General features: G+C 36.2%; 1 protein-coding gene across 1 annotated transcript in view; it reads left to right on the forward strand.

Annotated features, from left to right (window-relative positions):
- Nucleotides 1–19,062, forward strand: part of TLK1 (tousled like kinase 1) — a 141,849-nt gene extending 122,787 nt beyond the window's left edge. Inside the window, exons 17-21 of the mRNA XM_058300657.1 lie at nucleotides 9,371–9,540; nucleotides 9,799–9,934; nucleotides 12,487–12,598; nucleotides 14,112–14,219; nucleotides 17,261–19,062. Of these exons, the coding sequence (XP_058156640.1) occupies nucleotides 9,371–9,540; nucleotides 9,799–9,934; nucleotides 12,487–12,598; nucleotides 14,112–14,219; nucleotides 17,261–17,437 (703 nt within the window). The 3' untranslated portion in view covers nucleotides 17,438–19,062. The remainder of the gene's footprint in view (nucleotides 1–9,370; nucleotides 9,541–9,798; nucleotides 9,935–12,486; nucleotides 12,599–14,111; nucleotides 14,220–17,260) is intronic.
- Nucleotides 19,063–19,456: the final 394 nt, after the last annotated feature.

Raw genomic sequence — 19,456 nt, forward strand, 5'->3', positions numbered from 1 at the left:
TCATTTTCATCACAGAGTTGTGCTGTCATCACCTCAGTCAATTTTATCTTATTATTAGTATTTTTTAAAGATTTATTTTATTTCTCTCCCTTTCACCGTCCATCCCCCCCCCCCCCCCCCCGCCACTGTTGTCTGCTCTTTCTGTCCATTCACTGTGTGTTCTTCTGTGTCCGCTTGCATTCTTGTTAGGCTGCACCGGGAATCATTGTCTCTTTGTTGCATCATCTTGCTGCATCAGCTTTCCATATGTGCAGCGCCACTTCTGGGCTGGCTGCATTTTTCATGCAGGGTATATCTCCTTGCAGGGCATCACTACGCATGGGGCACCCCTGCGTGGCATTGCACTCCTTGCTTGCGGCAGCACTGCCCGTGGGCCAGCTTACCACACGGGCCAGGAGGCCCTGGGTACCTAACTCTGGACCTCCTATATGATCGGCGGACGCTCTATCTGTTGAGCCACATTCTCTTCCCACCTCAGGCAATTTTAGAACGTTTTCATTACTCCAAAAGGAAATATCCTATTTTCTCTTATATCCCAACATTGTTGACCTAAAATTGATATATCTTATTTGCCATTGCTATAAAAATACTATAGTATTTCTGACTATCATCCATAAGTTACATTAGTTGTAATTTTCCCATATATCACCATATTCCTAACACTTTGTGAAATAAGACCATTCTTATATTTATATTGTTAACCAAAGTCTTTTTTTTTTTAATGAGGTACCAGGTATTGAACCTGGGACCACATGCATGGGAAGTAGGTGCTTAACCACTGAGCTACACCTGTTCCCCATTAACCACAGTCTTCATCCACCGCTGAAATCATTGTTATACATTCCCTAGATCTGGGGTTCTTAACCTTTTTTGTTCCACAGACCCCTTTGCCAATCAGGTGAAAACCACGGACCCCTTACTAAAGCCACACTATACTGTGTATTATTTAATAAATATATCACACCCACACCAACACATACCCACAAGGATAATGGTTTTTTTTAATTTGAATTCTAGGTAACTGACTCCTTGTTAAGAACCCCTGCCATAGATTATCCTCTAGTTTCCTTTCAGGTGGCATTTATGTCCACAGACTACCCCTTTCAGCCACAATCTCATTTATAAATTAGCAGTGTTACTTATACTCACTATAATTTTTACCATCAACTCTATTCATTTCTATGCTTTTATAATAAATCTTATTAAAATTTCTACAAATATTAAGCACCAGCTTCTACTCACAACCCACATTCTATTTCCTAGTTAACCTATACTATAGAGTTTACCTCCATGAGATTACTCATTGTATTTAGTTCATATTAGTGAGAACATACAGTATTTGTCCTTTTCTGCCTGGCATATTTCATTTAACATAATATCCTCGAGTTTCATCCATGTAGTCATGCATCCCTGTATTAGTCAGCCAAAGGGGTGCTGATGCAAAATACCAGAAATCTGTTGGCTTTTATAAAAGGGTAGTTATTTGGGGTAAAAGCTTAATTACCAAGCTATAAAGCATTTAAGTTACTTCCCTCACCAAAGTCTGTTGCCACATGTTGGAGCAAGATGGCTGCCAACATCTACACAGGTTCAGCTTCCCTCTTCCCCTTTGGCTCTGTGGTCCCAGCTTCTTCTAATATCAGCTGTAGCCTAGGATGTCTTTGCTCTCTCCCAGGGCTCCTTCCTCTCTGGGCTCAGCTGCTCTGTTTTCTCCACAAGGTGAGCTGTAGACTATCAGGCAAATGGCTCATTTTCCTGGGGCATCTGCCATATCTAATGGAGCCTTCTCTTTTTCCTCAAGTATCTGCTTCTCTGTGTATTTAGTTTCCCGGACTCTAGCAGTAAAACTCCAACTAACTCCAATGCCTTGTCATTTTCTATATGAGTCCCAGCCCCACTTATGTGTCCCAACGAAAGCCTTCATCTTAATTTAATCAACTAAGAGTGAAACCCCTGAATCTAATACACCCAGAGGAACAGACCAATTTAAAAACATAATCCAGTTCAATTCTTGGAATTCATAAATAATACCAAACTACTACAATCCTAATTTCATTTTTTCTTACAACTAAATAGTATTCCATCGTATGTATACAGGCATTTTGCTGATTCATTCATCGTTTGATGGATACTTGGACTGTTTCCATATTTTAGCAGTTGTGAATACTGCTGTGAACATCAGTGTTCAAATATCAGTTACTGTGAATGTATATTCCTAGTAACGGGATTGCTGGGTCATATGGCAGTTCTCTATTCAGATTCTTGAGAAACCACCAAACTTGCACAGAGGCTACACAATCCAAATTCCTACCAGCAGTGAAGAAGTGTTTCTATTTCTCTGCATTCTCTCCAGCACTTGTTTTCTGGGGGGGGGGGGGGGATGTTTGTTTTTTGGATTTTTTCTTTTAATGACTGTTCTGTAAGGTATGAAATGGTATCTTATTGAAATTTTGATCTGCATTTCCCTAACAGCTAGTGATGTTGAACACTTTTTTCATGTGATTTTTGACTATTTGAATTTCCTCTTGGGAGGAATGTCTATTCAAGTCTTTTGCCCATTTTTTAATTGGGTTGCTTGTCATTTTATCATTGTATTATATGATCTCTATATAAAAACATGAATATCAAACCCTTATTGGATATGTGGTTTCCAAATATTTTTTTCCATTGAGTAGGCTGCCTTTTTACTGTCTTGACAAAGTCTTTTGAAGACCAAAAGTATTCAATTTTGAGGCAGTTCCATTTATCTTTTTTCTTTCACTGCTCATGCTTTGGATATATGTTTTAAGAAACTACTGCCTACCACAGGATTTTGAAGCTGTTTCCCGACATTGTTTTCTAGGAGTTATATGGTTGTCACTTTTATATTTAGGTCCTTGATCCATTTTGAAGTAATTTTTGTATAAGGTGTAAACAGGAGTTTTCTTTCTTTTGGATATGGCTATCCAGTTCTCCCAGCACTGTTTGTTGAACAACAAACTGTTCTGGCCCAGCTGGGTGGGCTTGACAACATTATCAAAATTTATTTGACCATAGATGGTGAGGGTCTATTTCTGAGTTCTTGATTCAATTCCATTGGTCAATCTTTTGTCTTTATGCTAGCACCATGCTGTTTTTACCACTGTAGCTAAGTAATATGCTTTAAAGTCTGGAAGTGAGAGTCCTCCAACTTCATTCTTTTTTAAGACATTTTGGCTATTCAGGAGCCCTTACACTTCCAATTAAATTTGATAATTGGCTTTTCCATTTCTGCAAAAAAGGCTATTGGGATTTTCATTGGATTGAGTTGACACTGTAAATCAGTTTGGGTAAAAATGAATTTTTTTTTTAAAATTAGTGGCCATCTGATAAATAGTTCAAGTCAGTATCTCTTGATATTACAGGACTTGTTTTTTTTAGAGGTACCAGGGATTGAACCCAGGACCCTCATGTGGGAAACAGGAAACTCACACCACTAAGCTGTACCTGCTCCCCAGAATTGACATCTTAACACTATTTAGTCTTCCAGACCATGAACATAGAAGTTCCTTCCACTTATTTAGGTCGTGTTTGGCTTCTTTTAGCAATGTTTTGTAGTTTTCTGAATACAGGTCCTTTATATCCTTGGTTAAGTTTATTCCTAAATATTTTATTCTTTTAGTAACTTATAAATGGAAATTTTTTTCTGACTTCCTCCTCAGATTGCCCATCAGTAGTGTATAGAAAAGCTACTAATTTTTGCATATTAATCTTCTGACCCGCCACTTTGCTGAACTCATCTGTTCTAGTAGCTTTGTTTTGTATTTTTCAGGATTTTCTAGATAAGAGGATCATATCATCAGTGACTATCAAAAGTTTTACTTCTTCCTTTCCTATTTGGGTGCCTTTTATTTCTTTATCCTGCCTAATTGCTCTAGCTAGAACTTCTAGCACAACATAGAATAGCAGTGGTGACAGTCAACATCCTTGTCTTGTTTCCAGTCTCAGTGGGAATGCTTTCAGTCTTACACTGTTGAAGTACTATGTTAGCTGTGAAGTTTACCTTTGGAAGCGCTTCCTCAGTTCCTATCTTTTGGGGTGTTTTTATCAAGAAAGGATGCTATATTTTGTCAAATGACTTTTCTGCATCAATTGAGAGGATCATGTGGTTTTCCTTTTTCAGTTAAGGTGGTTGGTTTGTTGTACTAATTGATTTTCTTGTGTTGAACCACTCTTGCAAAGCTTGGATAAAACCCACTTGATTGTGGTGAATAATTCTTTTAATGTGCTTTTGGATTTGGTTTGCAAGGACTTTGTTGAGGATTTTTGCCTCTATATTCATTAGAGAGATTAGTCTGTAATTTTGTTTTTTCATAATATCTTTACCTGGTTTTGGTATTAGAGTGATATTGGCTTCTTAGAGTAAGTTTGGTAATGTTCCTTTCTGTTCAGTTTCTTGGAAGGGCTTGAGCAAGATTAGTATTAATTATTCATTGAATAAATGGTAGGATTCCCCTGGGCTTTTCTCATTTGGAAGAAGTTTTTGATGACTGCTTCAATCTCTTGTGATTAGTTTGTTAAGGTCTACTATTCTTCGAGGGTCACTGTAGATAGTTTGCGTGTTTCTTGGAATTTGTCCATTTCATCTTTGTTTTCTAGTTTGTTGGCATACGGTTGTTCATAGTATCCTCTTACAATCTCTCATTTCTTTGGGGTCAGTGGTAATGCCCCCCCTCTCATTTCTGATTTAATTTATTTTCATCTTCTCTCTTCTTTTCTTTGTCAGTCTAGCTTATTTATTTTGTTGATCTTGAAGAACCAATTTTTGGTTTTGTTAATTCTCTCACTTGTTTTTTTGTTTTCCCTCAATTTCATTTATTTCTACTCTTTATTACTTCTTTCCTTCAGCTTTGTTTGAGATTAGTTTGCTGTTCTTTTTTTAGTTCCTCCAAGTGTGTGGTTAGGTCTTCAATTTTAGCTCTTTCATTATTAATATAAGCATTGAGGACTGTAAATTTCCCTTTCATCACTGCCTTTGCTGTATCCCATAGGTTTTGATATTTCATGTTCATGTTTTCACTCATCTCTAGATAGTTACTGATGTTGCTTGCCATTTATTTTTTGATTCACTAAGAATGTGGTGTTTATTCTCTATTTTCGAATCCTTTTTCCATCCAATATTCATTTCTAGCTTCATTCCATTATGATCAGAGAAAGTGTATTGCATGGTTCCAGTCTTTAAAATTTATTGAGATCTGTCTTGTGACCCAATATATGTTCGATTCTATAGGAGGATCCATGAGCACTTGAGAAGAATATATATTCTGCTGTTTTGCAGTGTAATGCTCTATAAATGCCTGTTAGGTCAAATTCATTTATAATGAACTACCAAACTCTCTGTGTCCTTATTTATCCTCTGTCCAGATGTTCTATACAAAGCTGAGAGTGGTGTATTGAAGTCTCCAGCTGTTATTGTAGGGACATCAATTTCTCCCTTCAGTTTTGCCCGTGTGTGCCTCATGTATCTGGGGCACCCAAGTTAGGTGTATAAATATTTATTATAGTTATTTCTTCTTGGTGGATTATCCCTTTTACTACTATATAATGATCTTTATCTCTCTCTTTTTACAAAAGAATTTATTTGGGAGATGGGGGAAAGAACAGAGCTTGCTGAGAAATGGGAGAGAAAAATGGAAATATACACCAAGATTTGGTGTGAGCTTCTCTAGGCAGAGAGAGCCTTCTTCATCTCTTAAAACAGTTTTGCATTTAAAATTTATTCTGTCCAGTATTCGTTATCAGCACTCCAGATCTTTTCTGATTACAATTTGAGTAGGATATCTTTTTCTAACTTTTCACTTTGAATGTGGTTGTGTCCTTTTATCTGTGGTGAGTCTTTTTTTTTTTTTTTTTTTTTTTTTAAGATTTATTTATTTAATTCCCCCACCTCCCCCGGTTGTCTGTTCTCTGTGTCTATTTGCTGCATCTTGTTTCTTTGTCCACTTCTGTTGTCATCAGCGGCACGGGAAGTGTGGGCGGCGCCATTCCTGGGCAGACTGCACTTTCTTTCGCGCTGGGCAGCTCTCCTTACGGGGCGCACTCTTTGCACGTGGGGCTCCCCTACGCGGGGGACACCCCTGCATGGCAGGGCACTCCTTGCGCGCATCAGCACTGTGCATGGGCCACCTCCACACGGGTCAAGGAGGCCCGGGGTTTGAACCACGGACCTCCCATGTGGTAGACAGATGCCCTAACCACTGGGCCAAGTCCGTTTCCCTGTGGGGAGTCTCTTTACAGCAATAGATGGTTCTTTTTTTTTTTTTAATCCATTCTGTCAGTCCACGTCTTTTGATTGGGGGTTTCAATCCATTAACGTTCAGCATTATTACTATAAAGGCATTACTTCGTTTTTTCCTTTGGCATTCTGTTGTCATATCTTACTATTGTCTGTCTTTTTACCCTTTAAATTGCTTTTACTAATAATCTTTATTGCTACACTCTTCTCCAAATCCCTTGCTCTTATTTTTTCCTTTCAGGATGTAGCACTCCCTTTAGTATCTTTTGTAAATCTTATCTATTGATAACATGCTCTCTCAGTTTTTATTTGCGTGTGAAGACTTTATTCTCACTCTCACTTTTTAAAAAATATTTTTTTTTTAATAAGAGAAGTTGTGAACTTACGAAACAATCATGCACATGTGTGTAATTCCCATACAATACCCCCCATCACTATCATAGTACATTATTGTAGAACATTTGTTACAGAGTATGAGGTAATATCTGAATATTACCACTAACTATGGTTTATAGCATACATTTTGTATATTTTTCTATACCCCCCTATTATTAACACAGTCCATCTTTGGCATTGATGCAAGAATATTATTGGTGTTGGTGTTAACTGAAGTCTGTAGGTTACATTAATTGTATTTTTCCCATGCTTCTTCACATTCTTACCACGTTGCAATAGAGACGTACATTTATTCTAGTTCATTGAAGGACATTGTTTTATTAGTACTATTAACAACAATCCTCATACACCACTGGGTGGATATGCAGTCCCTAGGTTATTCTCTAGCTTTCTTTCAATTGTCATTTACATTCCTAGACTACCCTTTTTAGCCACAATCCCATTTATAAATCCGTTGTGTTAGTTCTACTCACTATAATGTGTTACCATCAACTCTTTTCGTTTCCAAACTTTTACAGTCAAATAAATTAAAACTTCTATATACATTAAGCATCAGTACCCCTTCTCAACCCTTCTCTTTCACCCCCATATTTGAAGGACAGTTTTGCCAGCTAAAGTATTCCTGGCTCACAATTTTTCTCTCTCGGTACCTTAAATACATCATCGTACCACTTCTGGCCTCCATAGTTTCAGATGAAAGATCAGCATTTAGTCTTATTGTGGTTTCATTGTATGTGATGCTTTGCTTTTCTCTCGCTGCTTTTAGAATCCTCTATCTCTGTTGTCATTCTGAATAGTGGGTGTAGAGTAAGTCTCTTCAGATTTATTCTGTTTGGGGTGCTTTGTCCATCTTGGATATTAATATTTTTGTCTTTCATAGGGTTGGGAAGTTTTCAGTCATTATTTCCTCAAGTATTCTTCCTGCCCCTTTTCCATCCTCTTCCCCTTCTGGGATACCACTAACTTGTATGTTTGTTCCATTGTTTCCATTCTTTTCTCTTTCTTTCTTCTTTTCAAATTAAATGTTTTGTCCTTGATTGTACTAATTCTGTCCATCAGTTCCAATCTGCTATTATATGCCTCTAATGCATTTTTTAATCTCATCCAATATGTTATTCATTCCCATAAGCTCTTCTACTTTCTTTACAGCTTTTAAATTGTTCTTTATTCTTACTCAGTGTCTTTTTTTTTTAAATTTATTTCTCCCCCCACCTTGTTGTCTGCTCTCTGTGTCCATTTGCTGTGGTTCTTTTGTGTCTGTTTGTCTTCTCTTTAGGTGGCACCAGGAGCTGATACTGGGACTTTCTGGACTGGGAGAGAGACACTCAATTTCTCCTCTTTGTCTCTGTCTGTTGCATCATCTTGCTGTGCCAGCTCTCTGCTCAGGCCAGCACTCCTGCATGGGCCAGCACTCCACTCGGGCCAGTTCACCATGCATGCTAGCTTGCCTTTGCCAGGAGGCCCTGGGAATCGAGCCCTAGACCTTCCCATATGGTAGACGGGAGCCCAATCTCCTGAGTCACATCCGCTTCCCCCAGTCTTCTTTTTTTTTTTTTTTTAAGGAGGTACTGGGGGATGAACCCAGGACCTCATGCATGGGAAGCAGGCACTCAACCATTTGAGCTACATTGACTCCCCCAGTGTCTTAATATTCTTTATCTCCTTAGTCACATTTTTGTTCAACTCCTTGAATTGGTTTTAGAGATTCGTGTGACTATCATTGATTCATATTCTTAAATCCTTTGTCTCATCAGTACTTTCCATTTGTTCCTTTGTCTGGGTCATCTCTTCCTGTTTCTTAGTATGGCTTGTAATTTTTGCATCTGAATATGTTGGTGAATTTACTCTGACAGTTTCTCTCTTTTGCCTAGTGGTTTCGTTTCACAGCTATTCTTTGGTTTTTGGTTCAACTTATTCTAAGTCTTTAAAATTACCCAGCTTAAATTATCAGTGTATGGCCAAGGACTCACCAACTGGGCACAGGTCTGCTCTCAGAGGTTTTGGAAAAGAGAAAACTAAAAGCAGTTTTTCTCCTTATGGTTTCCCGGAAGGCCAGCAGATGGTGCTCGTGGGAAAATCTTTTCCTGGAGGTGTCTCTTTCAACTTCCACTTGGGGTGATTCTGCTCTAGTCAGAGCCAAGATTCAAAGAGGTCTCTACTGACCAAATTCACAGAAAAGAAACCACTCTGCCTTTTTTCACACCCTCCCTTTTCCCAGGGAAGAAGACATCTATTCCCCTCTCTGTTGGCCACAGTGAGCCATGGGTTTTATCTTGGCTATCCAGCTTGGGATATGGATGCCATTCTAGCCACAGGGGGTTAGTAACTCACGATTTTCATTTCAGCTTCCTCATCTTTCTGTCCCTCCCCTTCTGGGAGACGTGCAGCTCTCTCCTGGTCAACAGGTTCCCAAAGCAAGTCCTTCTGACAACTTTTTGCCCCTCCTTCATTGTTTTTGTGAGAGAATTGAGCACTGCCTACCTACTCCATCACCATCTTCCTTGAATCCGAAAACTTTTAAAATAAATCTCTACATACTAATTTACTCAAATGATACATTATTTGCCTTAGAATATGTTATTATTTTCCATATTGTGTGTTAAAGATATGTTTGATTTTGTTTTCCCTATCCTGTGACAATATGACTATTCTTTATTTTGATATTATAATTCTGAATTTTGGGATAATTTACATCTATTTTTTTTCTCTTCTCCCTGATAGGTTTTGTACAGTGTTAGAATACTGTGAAGGAAATGACTTGGATTTCTATCTGAAGCAGCATAAATTAATGTCAGAGAAAGAAGCTAGGTCCATTGTTATGCAGATTGTGAATGCACTAAGATATCTCAATGAGATCAAACCCCCTATTATACATTATGATCTTAAGCCAGGTAAATACTGAAATATGTTTAATAATTTTTTTAAGTTATGAGGAGCATAATTTTTAAACTATAAGTTATCTGAGAAACATGATTTATGGTTTCATTTTTATAACTTCAATAGCATGTTAATAGAACTAAAAGTTGGTCGGTTTTTTTAAATTATTTCACCACATTTTAAATGTATATTTACTTCCCAAAAGTGGGCTTAAGTAATATAAAGGTAATGTTTCATCTAGTTATCATTAAAGAATCATATTTTGTTTTTAGGAAACATCCTTCTGGTAGATGGAACAGCATGTGGAGAAATCAAAATCACCGATTTTGGTCTATCTAAGATTATGGATGATGATAGCTATGGTGTAGATGGAATGGATCTCACTTCCCAAGGAGCAGGCACTTACTGGTAAATGTATTCTTAAAAATAGCAAAATTATCTAAATTAGTAATTCTCCCAGTGTTTTTATGCAAATTTATGTCACATTTGAGATTTCTTCAGTGTAGGTATGAAAGGATGAAGCTTCTAAGTAGGGAGAGACTAGTGTTCTTTTCTCTTATCCTCTTTTCTCATATGTTCTTAACTGTAAATCTCCAAAAACCAGAAAGAGAATAAAATGTTACTAGCAAGTAATTTCAGTACCTATCAGACAGCAACTCCAAACATGGAGAATTCATGAATTTTCTTCAATCATGTAAGGCTTATGTTTATCATGAATATAAATACTTATAAAAATAAAGCTAGTACAAGCAGTAATTGTAAGCATCAAGCCCTCTCTAGAGATATTATGGTTGGCAGTTTTTGTTAAAGATGAGGTGGACAATCTTGGGGGATAAATTTGACATATTCTAGGTCCTTGGAGCTGACTCTTACTGACTTCATAAATATAAATAGAAATCTAAATAGAACCATAGATTCAAAGATAGAAATCTAAATGAATGTCATCTCTTCAGAGTACCTAGATGTTGACTAAAACAACCTCAGTGTGTATTTTCAGACTTATTGTCAGATTCACCCAAGTGCAGTACATAGTCTATAAAATTTAAAACAAACTTTTTTCTGTTTTAGAATAACTTACTCAAGTAAAAATAATTTTAAAATAACTTAGTTTTCAAAACAATTTAGTAAAAGAAATGACGTGCTGGTGGGAGGTAAGTTTACTACTCTCAACCTCATTGAACCAGGATAGTGACTACAAACATAAATGTGATTTTAGGGTTTCCAGATAGCCTAGAACAACAGAGCTTCTTTTTTCACAACAAAAATCTTAGAATCCTGAAAAATAAAACCACAAAAACAAGAATTCTTGGTAGAGCCCTGGATTCTGTGGAAAACAGCTTAAAAATCAAATAATCATTCCTGCTCTATAAAGACTCCCACTATATTGTTTCCCTCTTACAAGTAGACATCAGCCAGTGAAGCTTATGTTTTAGGGCTGTGCAGGGAGAAGATACAGTAATGGCATTTCCATGTAGGAACCTGGAGTTTATTTCCTATAGAAACTGTTCAAAAAATGGTTTGTTTTTGCAGTCATTTTAGTTGTTTAGCTATGTAATTGGTAAACTGGATGTACAGTAACACTATTCTATCTAACATTGATAGTTATAAATTTTGTGTATGTGTTGATTTTAAGTCATCTTTCATTTCAGAAGCTTGAAATATTTGTTAGAATCACTTAGAAGAATACCAATTTTGCCCCTCCTCCTTTCTCAGGTCTCATACATCATTCTCTAAACCCTGGGACTCATTTTTTTCTGAGTGTCTTTGGTATTTATTCCTACAACTGCTCTCCTTGCTTAAACCCTTGTTGTCTGCACTAAAGCCATTCTTGTTTCAGTCATACAACATACACCTACACAAAATACTTATTGATAAGTATTGCTTTTCACTTGATTTTGAGGGTAGGAAGGGATTTACTTCATAATTAAGTTATTGATCATCTTTAGTGGTTCTACTTTAAGGAAGTTGGAAGTATTTTTTAAGAGCTCTGTTCAGCAGCATGCTGAAATCATTATGCCATGATTTTGACATAGTTGAGTATTTAAAACTAAAGAATAAAAGAGTAGATCCCATTTAGCTATATTATTCCTTTTCAGGATTTTTAGTTTATCTTAATTTTTGAAGTGTGTGATGCTTGCATCACTGATGAATCTTTGCTTATCACTTGAAGTGTTAAATTTCTTTTTACCTTTTATGTAAAACTATGGATTTGTAAATGAATAGCAAACATTTTTGAATAGTCGGTATATTTCAGGCAAAAGAAATTGAAATTGCAAAAGTAAGAGCTCCTTGAGCTGCTTACAGTCTAATGTGATTGCAATTTAATGCCATAATAATGGTGTACACTAAAGTCCCCTAGCAATGTGGGGAAGAGGCCAGACTTTGCCAGAAGGGAGGCAGAGATGGTTTATGGAGGTTGAGGTTGGTCTGGAGAAGAAAAGGTGCTCACCATGTGAATTGTGGTGATTGGGAAAGGCATTAAAGATTGTCATATTCAAAATCACAGAGCTAAAAATACCATTTGGAAAACAAAGTTTGCTTTGACTAGCCAGTGTTGGGGATATTTGGTGGCTGGGGAGAATAGTGAATTTGGGTTTTGGAAATAGAATATGCTGCCATATTAGGATAGGTCTTGTGTTCCAAACGAGATATGAAGTCTTACTGGTAGTGAGTGCTGTTAAGGTTGTTTAAACAAAAAAGGCATCTGAACAGATATACATTTTAGGAAGAGAATGACCTACAATTTAAACACTGATGGAGGGTGATGGGAGAGGATTTCTTTTAGTCTTATTAGACTCAAATTAGAATATTGTAATTTCTAATAATAATTAGATTGATAAAAGTTCTCAGATTTGTTTATGGATAAAATTGGGAGTTCTAAGATTTTACATTTAGACGGTTATAAGTTACAGATTGTTAGTAAGCATTCTTTTATTTTATCCCCCCCCCCAAAACTATAGGTATTTACCTCCTGAGTGTTTTGTAGTTGGAAAAGAGCCACCAAAAATTTCCAACAAGGTTGATGTGTGGTCAGTTGGAGTCATCTTTTTTCAATGTCTTTATGGTAGAAAGGTAAGTTAATTAAGTTATACCAGTTTGACCTGTATAGAGATAAATAAATTGTATTTTCCCCTCTTAAATAAGTAAATTTAGACCTTTAAGGGAAGTCAGGCTTTACTTCTTCCTAAAATTGCATAGATCAGAATTATTTTAATAATTTAATTATTAATTTAATTATTATAATTATTTTAATATCAAACTAGTTTACTTTTTACTTTGGCCTGGTTCTTGTTTTTTGTTTTTTGTTTTTTTAAAGAAAAAAATGTAACAACCTGTTAACAATGCTGACATTTTCTACTGCTAGGAATATTGGAATTAAAATACTTTTCATTATCCTCCAGACATTCTCTCCATTTCCTTACTTCCTCTACTGTCCCTCCTCCCCTACCCTGATGCAAACACACACACACACACAGCTTGACCCAGACATAGTTTCGACCTGTGTTCTTGGGGAAATATAATCTTAGTCTTAATTCTTCCAAAACCTTTTTCTATATTGAAGACAGAACAAGCAACCCTAGATATCATCTAGTCCACATTCCAGCCAATTCCTTCATTTGGTAAGATATGTTAAAGTACTTGTCCAGGAATTCACAAGAAGTAAGGACCAAACCAATGATCTCCTAACTCCAAATCCAGAGCTGTTTTATCATGCACAGAGTATTTTATTTTTTAGATTCTTCACAGCTGTTTCCACTACTTCTTTATCTCTTCTCTAATCAGACTTCAAAGTTTTTAAACATTAAGAATAAAGTTTTAAATTTGTTTTTATTTTATCTTAGTTATATTGCAACAGCATTTTTTTTCTAATCCCTCTCACAGTGTTTCAGGCTTGTTAAGGATTGATTAGGGGAAGCGGATATGGCTCAACAGATAGAGCTTCTGCCTACCATATAGGAGGTCCAAGGTTTGATATCCAGGGCCTCCTGTTCCATGTGGCAAGCTGGCCCATGTGGAGTGCTGCGTGTGCATGGAGTGTTGCCCCACACAGGGGTGCCCCCTGCACAAGGAGTGGCCCCTGCTCAAGGAGTACAGCCCTGCGCAGGAGGGCAGACTGCCCAAGAGTGGAGCCGCCGTCACAGAGAGCTAATGCAGCAAGATGATGCAACAGAAAAGAGACACAGAGAAGAGACAATATGAGATGCAGTGAGCTAGGGAGCTGAGGTGAAGCGAGAGAATGATCACCTCTCTTCCACTCCAGAAAGTCCCAGGACGGGTTTCCGGAGCCACCTAAGGAGAATACAACAGACACAGAAGAACACACAGCAAATGGACACAGAGAGCAGACATTGGGGCGGTGGGGTGGGGAATAAGGAGAGAGAAAAAAAGGATTGATTAGATGGGCTTTCTCAGCCTATTATCAATTGTTATCTTGTTTCTATGAGAATATAGTCCAGGTTCCATATAACAAGACAGAATTTTAGTATACAAACCATTTGTACTCTAAGGATTCACTGATGTTATCTCTAAATATTTTGAGAGATGACTGTCTAAACATGTTATTCTTTTTATTTATTTTTTTTAGCCATTTGGTCACAATCAATCTCAACAAGATATCCTTCAAGAAAATACAATATTAAAAGCCACAGAAGTCCAGTTCCCTGTAAAGCCAGTTGTAAGCAGTGAGGCTAAGGTACTACATTTATGTAAATAAATTTTTTGAAGTAAATTTTGTTTAATAAATTGTGCTAAAACAAGGCAAGTACTTATTAGACAGTGAAATAAAAGGGATTGTGGCTACCAGGATATTGGTCCAGTAGGAGCCTGGTGCTTTGCTCTCTGGAAAAAGGATTTGTTTAGCCCTTCGGTTACAGTCATTTTCCTCTTTTAATGACCCAGCTATGATGCCTGATTCCTTGTGCATACCAACTTGTTTGAAAACTGGGGAAAATCACAAGATCTGGACCCATCATTACCTTCATGTTTTGTGCATCAGCTTATATTAATTCTTCACCTGGGATGTTTTACATATATGAGAAATAATAAAAGTAGTAATGATGACTACCATTTATACAGTGCTTACTATGTGCCAAGCATTGTGTTGATACTTTATGTAAGTCATCTTTTAATAACTGAGGTATGGGTACTTCTGTTATCCCCATTTTATAAAGTAGGAAACCAGCCAAGCCCTAGCAAAAGTAATTACCTGGTCCAGAATCATTCCAGCCAGTAAATTACATAGCTGTTTCTTCAGATGTCCACTTCTGGGTATCTGTCCTCTATACAGACATGCACTAACTCTTGAGAAAGCCTGCTGTGTCTGTTCCCTTCATCATTTATTTGACTGTAGCAATCTGTGAATCTGGAAGGGAAAAAAACGCCTTCTTACAGTTCTAATCCATTTTTCTCTATGTAATAAAATAACATGTATAGCTATTTCTAATAAATAGCAATAATTTATGGTGCTTAGTGTCTTCCCTCCTTCATCCTATTGGCCTTTCATTTAATATTTGTACTTTTACTCCTGTTTTGTCATACTTTCATCACAAAGATCATTTCTATATGACCCCCAGTTGTAGTCTTCCCTTTTCCAAGCCTTATGAAATTCCAAAGAACACATTGAAGTTTCATCCCCCACCTTGTGTCCAGCTGCAAGAATAATTCATAAACGGAGGTTATAATAGTTTCTTTTTCTTGGAGTAGATAAGTACTGCTAGTTTTGCCCCTGTTTGAGGTCACAGTAGCCCTCAGAAGTCAAAACGTAATGGCTTTTATATAGTTAATCTGTGTGTGTGTGTGAGTGTGTGTGTTTGGAAGTGTTCAGCATTACATTTTGTCCCTTATATCTTTAATGGGTTTTTGCAAATTAATTAAAATACTATTGGACGATTTTGACTATCTAAAAGATAGATGTAATGTCCTTATTTTTAAAGTATAATAGATTATCTTGATAAGATAATTATGCCTTCTTTAAGAAGATCTTAACAGTGCTAGCACCTAAATCTTGTCTTAACATTTTTATCTACAGCCTTAGTGAGACTAGAAATTAGAAATGAATCTAAATAAATGAATGAGTGAAATAGAAAGAAAATGAATCTAGTCAAAAAAGCAGGATCCACTTATTTTTTTTTAGTATTGACAAAAGTATCCAGGAGCGAGTGGAATGTGCCAGAGAGAGGAGTCTGGTTCTATCCTTTGGCTCTCTGTAGATACCACAGTCACCATTTTGGTGCCTCAACTCTTAGAATGGGGGTTTCACATGAGACCACATATGTGGGAAGCCAGCACTCAACCCCTGAGCCACATTGGTTCCCTCATATGTATTTTTTACTTCTTGTCCCTACAGAACCCACCTCTACCAAGTACTCTCCCCGCTTACTTGGTATAGGCATTTTAAGAACATTTACTCATTGTAAACTTCATAGCCTTAACTTTGCTATTTTTGGTAGCCTTTTATACCCTCATACTGTGTTTTCAACTTATCAGTCACTCTTAATTTCTTGATTTCTTTTTAAATTTTTTCAGAGTGCTTTCTGAAACTTTATTTTTTAAGAAATAAATAAAGCAAAACCTAAGTGATCAGATGCAGTTGATAAATAGAATTAAACTAACCATGGTATAATAGTGAGGATTAGCTAGATCTGGTTTTAGGGAAAAAAATTATTTCTATTAAATTTCAAAGCTAAGAAGGTGCAAAATAGTTACTTTTCAATGGGATTAAACTTCATTTAAATGTATAGATGTTAGTTTTAGGTTTTTCCCCTGCAGATGCTTTAATTCATGAATTTATGTGGCTGTTTCAAGACAAGCTAAAGTGGTTGCTATTGTCAAGAATAACAGAGGGAACAGGGATCAGTTATCCCTTGAGAATAGTTTACCTGTTAGAACAAAAAGTGGATGAATCCCACAAATATAATGTGAGTGAAATAAACCAGGCAAAGGAGAGGATAATCTCTCTTCACAATTACATAAAGTTCGAAACAAGTAAAACTCTACTATGGTATTAGAAGTCAGGATAGAAGTTTTCTAGGTGGTTTTGGGGCCAATGCCTAGAAGGCAGCATGAAAAAATTTAGGAGGTTCCAAAAACCTTCTTTTTCTTGATCTGCGTGCTAATTGCATAGACATGTTTGCTTTGTGCTATACATTTTATGATTTGTGCACTTTTTTATAAATGTTATACTTGATAAAGGTGTTTTGTAAAAAGCTGTTCTTAAAGAAAGAATATATAAAACAGCTTGAGAACGAAGAAAGATAGTGGTTATATTCCATTATTTAGTTTTTCAAGTGAGATGATGCATAGGTCTAGCCTAGAAAACAAAAAAGTCCTACTGGAAGTGTCACTTCAATGTTCCCTTCATCTAAAGAAAATCTTTATGTGCAATTGGAAAAAATATTAAGGCTAAAAATGGTACCCTAGCCTTTGGCCAAACTAAACTCATTGTAAAATTGGATGAGGGTGTTTTAGCATGAGAAAAATGCCAGAAAAGGGAAAGTCTCCAGAATTTTTGTAAGCAGAAATGCAACTTTTCGGCAGTAAGTTCAAATGGTAGCACTAATAGTGACTATAAAGTGAACCACAAAGGGCTGTGAGTGAGAACTTTACTGCTGCAGAAAACTTTTATTTAAGATTTTAATTTCCAATAAACATTTACTGTCTTAAATGTGTCCATCCTTCTGTAAGATTCCGGTGATTGATATTTAGAGGGGCTGACCTTTTCTTTTACTTTTTAAGGCCTTCATAAGACGCTGTTTAGCATACCGGAAAGAAGATCGATTTGATGTGCACCAGCTAGCAAATGACCCATACCTTCTCCCTCACATGAGAAGATCGAATTCTTCAGGCAACTTACACATGGCTGGGCTGAATGCATCCCCTACACCTCCTTCTTCAAGCATAATTTCTTACTGACTTTCCTCCAAGATTGGCATGATATCATTGAATTGTTTCCATATGCACACTTGCGTTTGAGAGCATTTGAGTGGTTTTTTTTTTTGTTTTTCCTTTTTTACACAGGACATGGTTGAGAACTGTTTGTAAACCGAATTTCTTCATAGTGTCATTTGTATGAGAGTGGATCATGGACAATGAATAAATGTACACTTCTGACTATAACCTTGAGCAGTGAAAGATGAGCCTGTTGTACATAAACAGGAATACCATGTTGAAATAGAAGAAAAACGTTTGTTTGTTTGGAAAACACTGTAAATAACGTTTATAATACTTAAATACATTTGGTTGTTACTGGAGAGTTCTAATATGAAGGGTAGTTTTTCATTATTTCAAAATACGTAGGAAAAATATGAGACATATTTCTAACACATATGAACTACAGTGCCTGGATACATAACTTCAGCATTCAGCAGTTAAACTGCTGGAACCAAAGTAAGAACTGAATGACAGTGACAGTTATGTTTTATATAATAGAACGTGAGAGAATCTTTGGACAAAGTTAGGCTTTGTCGTTTGTCTGTTTGGCTTTTACTAAGTTGTACCTAGAAATCACATGTCCATTTTTTTATCCCTACTGGTTATATTAAAGGGAGAGCTATAATTCCTAGATATGTATACCTTTGATGAAATGAGCTGCTTGTTTTGAAATCATTTGAATTCACTAAATTGTAATACTTACAGTGTTTTCAACATGTTAAAATTCTTTACAGCTACTTTTCTTTTGTTACCAGGCCTTGTTCATAAAAACAAGTGACAGTATGTAACCAAATGCAGACCAGTTCTATGCAGGATAATGATAAAATTCCCTTCTGGCTCTATTGTAAATTGTTGTACAGATGTCATATTTCAATTACTAAGGTTCAGCAGCTTATTCTTGTACAAATGTTAAAAAATATGGCTTTTCTAATTGGATATTGTATTTTTTTTAAGTCTTCTTGGAGGCGCTTTAATTGCTGCTAAATGATGTTGCTTCTTTGCTTAAAAAAAATCTAATGACCTCCTTAAAGGTGCGAATTGACTGTACATCATAGATATGAAAAGCAGGTATTCAGTACATTAACAATCAAGGCATGCAGTGATCCATGTTGGCCATAAAAGAGTTCTTTAAATCAGTTTCTTGGGTTCTAGGGCTGTGGAGCACGTAGATATTAGATTTATAAATTGTTCATGATTATTCTACATTTCTAAAAGGTTCTTTATCAGCAAGTTGGGAGGCTGGTCCCATAAACAAATTTCTCATAGTTTGTACAGATTTTGTTAAAATGTGAAACATTTTCTAATTGCCTTGTATGGTAGAAACGGTTATTTTTCAGGATGCTGTATTTCACCCTGTAGATTATTTCTTTAGTGTCACATTTATAATGTTGATACTTATATGTAAGTTGTCCATGTTGCAGAAAAAGGAGGCTGTACTTACCACAGATTCTCATTAATATTGTACAGGTTACTGTGGCTCTTATTTCTGATGTTGCAAGCCATTTTGGTTTTTCATTGTACATAGACACGTTGTCTCTTTAAGATGCTGCTGAAATTGTAGAGAATGTAGCCAAAAGAATAATAAACAATGACAGTTAAAATTTAAAGACTATGAAAATTACATATGAAGGGAGCTTTCAAGATTTAGGTTATTGACTAACTTAGCTCCTTTCACTTAAGAATCATCTGAATAATTTTTTAAGTATACTTCAACACAAGTATGAAGTATTTCAAGCTGTTAAAGTAACCCTAATAACCACTATCAAAGCTAATTTGCGTAACATTTGGCACCGTCAGGAGTGGCTTAAGGGCTCTACCTGTTCCTCTGTTGATTAAGATAGAAATTCTGTGAAAAATATTGACATGATAATGAAAGGTTAGTATTTGACTGAGTGCCTCAGGTGCTGTCCACAGATTTAAAATTTTTATTGTTTAAGTTTTCATCTTTCTGAATCATAAAGTACTATCTGTGCAGAGTAACTTATTTAAAGTCCTGAATTT

The sequence above is a fragment of the Dasypus novemcinctus genome, chromosome 7, assembly GCF_030445035.2.
Source record: "Dasypus novemcinctus isolate mDasNov1 chromosome 7, mDasNov1.1.hap2, whole genome shotgun sequence".
Lineage (NCBI taxonomy): Eukaryota > Metazoa > Chordata > Mammalia > Cingulata > Dasypodidae > Dasypus > Dasypus novemcinctus.